Source organism: Xenopus laevis, chromosome 9_10L, assembly GCF_017654675.1.
Source record: "Xenopus laevis strain J_2021 chromosome 9_10L, Xenopus_laevis_v10.1, whole genome shotgun sequence".
Classification (NCBI taxonomy): domain Eukaryota; kingdom Metazoa; phylum Chordata; class Amphibia; order Anura; family Pipidae; genus Xenopus; species Xenopus laevis.
The window spans coordinates 52200984-52207901 of record NC_054387.1 but is presented as its reverse complement, the minus strand read 5'-3'; the positions used below and the strand labels follow the sequence as shown (position 1 = coordinate 52207901).

General features: G+C 40.5%; 1 protein-coding gene across 3 annotated transcripts; it reads left to right on the top strand.

Annotated features, from left to right (window-relative positions):
* Positions 1 to 278: 278 nt before the first annotated feature.
* Positions 279 to 5591, top strand: LOC108701177 (testis-expressed protein 47). Of its 3 annotated transcripts, XM_041576933.1 has the most exons (8): positions 280 to 786; positions 986 to 1058; positions 1861 to 1955; positions 2157 to 2221; positions 3074 to 3275; positions 3494 to 3650; positions 4351 to 4408; positions 5392 to 5478. In XM_041576933.1, the coding sequence occupies exons 1-7, from the start codon at positions 661 to 663 to the stop codon at positions 4386 to 4388; spliced, it is 756 nt and encodes a 251-aa protein (XP_041432867.1). In that variant the 5' UTR covers positions 280 to 660; the 3' UTR covers positions 4389 to 4408; positions 5392 to 5478. The 3 variants fall into 3 exon arrangements, with proteins under 3 accessions (XP_041432868.1, XP_041432867.1, XP_018090952.1); XM_041576934.1 differs by lacking the exon at positions 5392 to 5478 and having other exon boundaries at positions 279 to 786; positions 4351 to 5035; XM_018235463.2 differs by lacking the exon at positions 4351 to 4408 and having other exon boundaries at positions 288 to 786; positions 5392 to 5591.
* The last annotated feature ends 1327 nt before the right edge of the window (positions 5592 to 6918 follow it).

Sequence of the window (6918 nt, the reverse complement as noted above, 5' to 3'; positions counted from 1 at the left end):
ACTCAGCCTGCAGCCTTGTGTCTTTATATGGTCACAGAACCCCCCAGTGACTTCTAATATCCTTATAATTTACAGTAGGGGTACATTATCCCTTATAATGCATGACAAAAAAAAAACCTCTAGTTTGAGTCAAAATGACTAAAAAAAGGTAGTTTTTCCCTTTCATTCAGACTTCATATGCAGAGGAAACTGGATTCCACTTGGCAGGCTCTTTGGAAGGTGAATCATTCCCTTTCTAACTTTGTAACCAATCAGGAGTCGGTGAGTGAGTATTTAAATAGTCACTGGGACAACAAGAAACTGGAAAGACCAAAGAATTAAATCCAAGCCTGGCCCTCAAATTCGGTTACCAGGCTACCACAATGCTTTTGTAAATAGAAACAGCTAGTTACAAAGCTGCTCCGATCTCTTCCTCAAATCCACTTACTTTCTAATTAGAAAGCTCTATCCCATAGCCTTCTAAAATATATTTAAATATTTTACTCAGATTTTTTTGGGGGGAATGTCATCATTATTGATTTCCTCTTTTTAAAATTTAATTATTTTGAATATTTTTTGAAAGAGGTTAAGACGTAAAACTTTTCTTAGATTTTGTTTTTTCATCCCTAATGGTTTGAAGTTAAATATTGTTTGATCGCCAGTATTGTTCGTTGGTATGGAATGGAGGATTATGGGAGAGCCAGAGAGACACCATGGAAATCAGAACCAACACCGGAAAAGAATGGAAGCAGCTATTTCCACCAGCTGCTGAACAAGCGTGTAGTGATGAGTGCCAGAGAGGATGTGGTTGGTTTTTTATTACTATCTGGTTATTTGTATACTATATATATATATATATACATACAGATGTTGTAACTGTGGGGCAGTGGGTATTATAAGCCCTTGGTATTAGGGTTAGTTTGGATTCTTGTTAGGCACACTGACTGTATAGATTGCTACATGTTTAATGCTAATGTCATTTCTGGATCCTGTTCCTTCTTTTCAGAAATGTCTTCTTCATCGTTTGATCTTTGTCTCCAAACTGTCTCCAGATCTGGCAGATAAGAGGGACCTTGGAGGTAAGGAATTGTTTGGCAGAAGCTGACAACTGTTGTTAATCAGCAACTCCCAGAATCCCTTTTAGCTTCAGCATAGTTTAGCAGGAGTAGGAGCTTGCACATTGCACAGCCCTGATATAAATTTATTGGGCACAAAATAGGTTCCTGCTCTTTGGGGTCCCAATGAATTGAGTGGCTTGAAGGCAGACCCATCAGTCTGCACCCCATTGCTCTGATTGCTGGAATCCTAACTAGGAGCATGACTTTTGTGGGAAGAACAGGATCCTACTACACTCGCTAAAAAGGTGTCAACCTGAGACATGAAGTGCCTATCTATCCCCACCCCTCGGCTCAAAGCTAGGTGACATTTCCTTGGTCAGTTGTAACATGATACCTACTATTGTTAGCCAGGCTTTGGCACCTTAATGTTGTACTGCAGAATGCAAGCTCACTGAAGTGCTTGAAGAACACTAGGATCTGTCCAGGAGTCCATTGGGCATTTTTGGGCTAGTGGTGTTATCTGGAGGGTTGGTAGAGGGCATGGTAATTTATAAGGGGTTCTTTACAATCTAAAAAGAAAAATCCCCAGAGTAAGGCCAATAAGTAAGTAAGGCCAATAAGTTTATCTCACCAGTAATACATGGGGTCTGGGTGCACATGCCCCAGACCTACAGCTCAAGGTGGAGGTATCCAACCAAAACAGAAAATGGCAGACTCTCAGAGATCCAACAGACAGGATTGTAAAATAACTTTATTTCAGGCCACAAAGTAAATTAATACATAGCCTTGGGCACTTAATCATAGACTTTATGATCTCCTGCAGATTACTGGGAAGGTCAATTCCAGCGTTACAGTCAAGGAGAAGCCGTCACTGGTCTCCTGTTACTGTATCCTTCATATACAATACATGTGCTAGAGGTGAGTACTCCATCACATCCATTTACAACCTTCCCAAACAATGTTTAGTCAAGCTATCAACAAGCTATTAGTAGGGAAAGCCACAAGCTGTTGAAGGTATTTGATGGCTGCATACAAATCCTGGGAAGGGAATGTGTTGAGGTAGCTTGGGAGGTTCTCGGGTCCCTTGGAGTTAGGACTGACATGGCCTCTATATTTTAGTCCAGCAGTGAAGTCCTGTACTGTGTTCTCCACGAACTTACACGGATGAAGAAACAAGGAGGCAGGTGAGTGAAAACAGGACTACAAACCTAAAGGACTACAAATCAGCTGCTTGTTACTATTAAAATGGCCTATGGAGGAGAGTAGGTATAAATCTATCTGGAACTTACCATCAGGTCTGGACTGAGAATCAAAATAGGCCCTGGCATTTCAGGTACCCAGAGGCCCACACAGACCCCACCAGCCCACTAAATAGTGAGTGTCTATGGCATCTTACAGCAGCCCGTCTGGCATTTGCCAGTACCCACAGATTGCAAATCCGGGCCTGCTTATCATATTGACGTAGATGATTATAGCATATAGAACACCAGAGCATTCCTCTTTCAGTAGGATATTAAATTAGAATCCAATAATATAGACCTACAGAACTTTTTTCTTTTCACTTATCTCATGAAAACAACACTTAAGGTGGCCATAGACACACAGATCCTATCGTACGAATCGAGGATTCGTACGATTTTCAGATCGTGTGTGGCGTGTGCCGACATCTTTCGTCCGGCAGAGATCGGTCGTTTGGTAGATCGGTCAGGTTTGATTTTGACCCGACCGATCCCGCCAGAGCCCATGGCACATCGTAATCGGATCATAATCAGATTACCCCCGATGTAGCCATGCCATTCGTATCACTTTATCTTTGCGTCAATGGCCAGCTTAAGTGTTCCTAGTAGGAGGATTGCACTAGACTAGATGATTGTGTAGTCAGTTTTAAGTTTAGTGCAGATCTAAAATCACTCCATGCACAATGTGCTTTCTCTTCTGTACTGTGTCAGATCATGGGATCCCCCCATCTGTGGAGTCTTTCACTTTGACAAGAAGTTTTCTATCTTCCAAGCACTCACTTCTCACTTCATTCTCAGGGCTCTGGTTTTGGACCCCAAAATCCTGGTGATGTCTCACAATATTCCCAACCGACTGTTTAACCAGTGGTGCTACAAAGTATTAAACGTCCCAGGTCAGCACCTGGCTGACAAGTACAACGAGTCGTCCACGGACAGTGTTATCAGTGAGTGTCTGAGCAAACTGCTACAGATCGGAAAGCACCTCACTAAGTATCCCAAGGTCAGTTGTGATAAGAGCATACAAGGATGGGGGCATGGATAGAGCTGGGTAGTGGAGGGACTGTGTTTGGGCTAGAATGCTGTGAAGAGTAATGTAAGGCAGGAAGTTGAACATAAAAAACTATGCTTTAACTTTAGTTATAGGAACAATTATCAATAGTAACCCACCTGGGTATGGATTTATGTATGGTTATGTTTGTTTTTTTTGCTGTCATGAAGGGCTCAAAGAACATCCCAGACTCAGTGTTTGAGAAGGTGCCAGAGTTGATTGTCCCACAGGCTTCCATCTACCACCTCCTGAACTGCAAAGAGCTTCTCACTCCTGACCAGTTCCTGCAGGTCTACGGCTCACCTCTTAACATTCTCTTAGATTCTGGTATGTAACCTGCACCGTGCATTGGCCCACTGGCACAATGTTCTTACTTGGATTGAATGCAAAATGTTGCCAGTGCTCTTCATGTTCTTCTTCTTGTAGAAAGTGTTCAAGAATCAGTGGTAGGTCTGGGCACACAAAAAGCTATACCCTCATACAGTACTGTCTAATGGAAACAATGTCCTACCCATATGTATGATTGTTCTGGGCACATAAGAAGCTATGCCCTCATATTGTACTGTCAAAGGGAACCAAAATGGCATCCCCTACTCATATATATACATATAAACATACATTTGAGGAATGTTCTGGGCACACAATACTGCTCAAGGAAACAAATATGGCACCTCTGAGAATTTGGGTGGCTGTAGCCTTGAAGATTAATAAAGCCTTTGGGAGGAACAATACATGGTATAATAGTCCTACTTAAAAGGATGGTCCACTTTCCACACACTTATTTCAGTTTATTTGTATTCAGAGCTCCTCCAGGCAGACATAAGAAGGTGAAAAATTAAACTTTAAACTTCAATATTACAAAAACTGCCGCACATAGAAAATATAAAGTAATTGAAAAAGACAACTGCAAAAAATTGTTGAAAGGTGAACAACCCCTTTAAAAAACAGGGTATATTTCCCATCTGAAAAATGCATCTTTTAGGTAACAACCTCATAACTAGATTGATCTGTGTTTATTTGATTAAAGGACATGTGTTTGGGAGTATAAACCAGAGCACAGTGTAGGCTTCTATGAGCCAGTGAAGGTACAGTATTGTATGGAAGTCCAGTCATTCCTGCATGTTATTTTCCCATCTCCACTCTACTTTTGCCCTATGGGGCTACATCTTCCCTCACTACCAACGCGATCCTCGCCTCTGCTAGCTTGCTTTTAGTGGAATGTGTAAGTAGCTTGTTGGACTGACTTCATGAATGTGCATGCTTCTAGATGTAGTAATTAACATCTAATTTCCTCTTATGTGTTAAGTATTCAATGTGTGCACTGTGGCCGAGTAGAGGGTGTAGAGACCGTCCATGTCATGTGCCACTATAAAAGGTATTTCACTGTATGATGCCCATACAAGTGCAGGCATCCTCAAGAGATCATTTTGGCATCCACTGTACTCCTCCGAAACTGTTGCAAGAAAAAAAATAAAGGGTCATTTTGTAAGTGGGGGGAAAATATTATACTTATATTCTGCCAATATTCCTTTAAATACATTTCCTGCCAAATAACCAGAAGCTGTCTATCAGCTGGGATGGAAGCAAACATATAAACTCTTCCTTCTCTCCCTCAGATTGTAAGAGAATAATTTGGGGTTTAGAAGAGAGACAGTGGGGGTCATTTATCAACTCTGGGCAAATTTGCACTTGGGCAGTAACCCATGGCAACCAATCAAATTGCTGCATTCATTGTTCTACTTGCAGCTGGCTTCAAAAAGCTAATCACTGATTGGTTGCTATAGGTAACTGCCCATGGGCAAATTTGCCCAGTGTTGATAAATAAGCCTCAGTGAAGTCTAATAACTCTTCAATGTCCTGCAACTTACATACTGGTAGATCTGCAACACAACACCTGTTAGTATAATGATTGTATCATTGAATGATTGACTCATATTTCATCAATAATGAAGATGAGTCCATCAGATTTTGTGGCATTTTTAAATAAATCTGCTATAAGTAGTGATGCAGAAAGTAGGGTTTCACTGAAACTTATTTCAAAAGCTAATGCCCTGCTTTCTTTTTTCAGACCGCGTGTGGCCAACTCCTGTTCATCTAACGCCAATTAAGACTATAACTGCCACTTAAATTTCCTCTGAAGATGTTGTGACGTTCTACATTCTCTATATTGTCAATACAATGTCAATGAATGAGTTCCTCTGCCATTGTGCTGTTTAAGGCCTCCTCGGGAGTACCATTTTTGGCCCAACAATAAATTCGCTATGAACACTGATGTGTGACAGACTCCCGCAGGTATAAATTAATTGCCTTGGTATCATATTTATTTACTTACTTACCATGATCAAGGTGAAAAATACCTTAATTTCATGCCTCCAAAAGCATTAAAAGCTTTGTTTGTACACACCAAGAAATTGTGTATTAAAGGAACAGTAACCCCAAAAAATGAAAGTCTTTTAAAGTAATGAAAATGTAATGTGCTGTTATGCTGCACTGTTAAAACTGGTGTGTTTGCTTCAGAATCTCTACAATATTTTATATAAACATGCTGCTGTGTAGCAATGGGGGCAGCCATTCAAAGCTTGAAAATAAGAAAAGGCACAGTTTACATAGCAGATAAAAGATAAGCTATTTAGTATGCAATGGGATTCGTCAGAGTGCATCTGTTATCTATTGTATATCCCCGTGCTTGAATGGCTACACAACAGCTTTTTTTATATAAACCATAGTTGTGTTTCTGAAACAAACACACCAGATGTACCAGTGCAGGGCAACAGTACATTATAATGCCATTCCTTTAAAACACTTTCATTTTTTTGGTGATACTGTTCTTTTAAATGAAACTTTGTTTTTATATAGGGATCATTTACAACTGCAAGTGCAGTTGTGGTTACACACACTGTTGTGCATAACAATCTCATTTATTAAAGGTACCTGCTAGGGATGCACGGAATCCAGGATTCAGTTTGTGATTCGGCCCTTTTCCGTATGATTTGGCAGAATTCAAGTACCATGGTGAGCCGAATTTGAAAAATTACGTGACTTTTAGTCACACAAACAAAAAAGTCAAAATTTTTTAACTGCATGCTGTACTCGTCATTTTCTTTCCTCCTTCCTTCCCTAAATTACATATGCAAATTAGGGTTCGGATTCACAAAGGATTCGGACTAATCCCAAAATAGTGGATTCAATGCATCCCTAGTACCTGCATCAAAACATGCTCCTTGCATGTTGCTCTGCCTGCTGTTCCAAATTTCAGCGCAGTGTTCCTTTTGATGCAGATAAACCCTGAAGCTACTGCCACCTTCGGAAGGTGGTGGTAGCTCCATGAATGGCTTTTATCAATAGACGGAAGTGCACTTGTGCTTTAAAGAATAGGACCTGCATGTTATTTTGATGGATGTGACAGCAACCACACATATAAAATTCTCAAAAGAATTGCATCAGTTGTATCTCCCCCTGGCGTTAGGGTTGCCACCTTTTCTGGAAAAAAATACCGGCCTTTTTTCTTTTTTCCCTATTAATAACATTGGGATCAACCATCATTTTTTATTCCAGGTGGCAACCCTACCTGGCATCCACAATTACTCTGGAATGA

Bases quoted from the DNA above. Each gene is read 5' to 3' on its own strand.
- LOC108701177 (XM_018235463.2), top strand. From the start codon at position 661: ATGGAGGATTATGGGAGAGCCAGAGAGACACCATGGAAATCAGAACCA. The intron at 2,222-3,073 runs GTGAGTGAAAAC...CTTCATTCTCAG, and splicing joins ATGAAGAAACAAGGAGGCAG to GGCTCTGGTTTTGGACCCCA. The intron at 3,276-3,493 runs GTCAGTTGTGAT...GCTGTCATGAAG, and splicing joins ACCTCACTAAGTATCCCAAG to GGCTCAAAGAACATCCCAGA.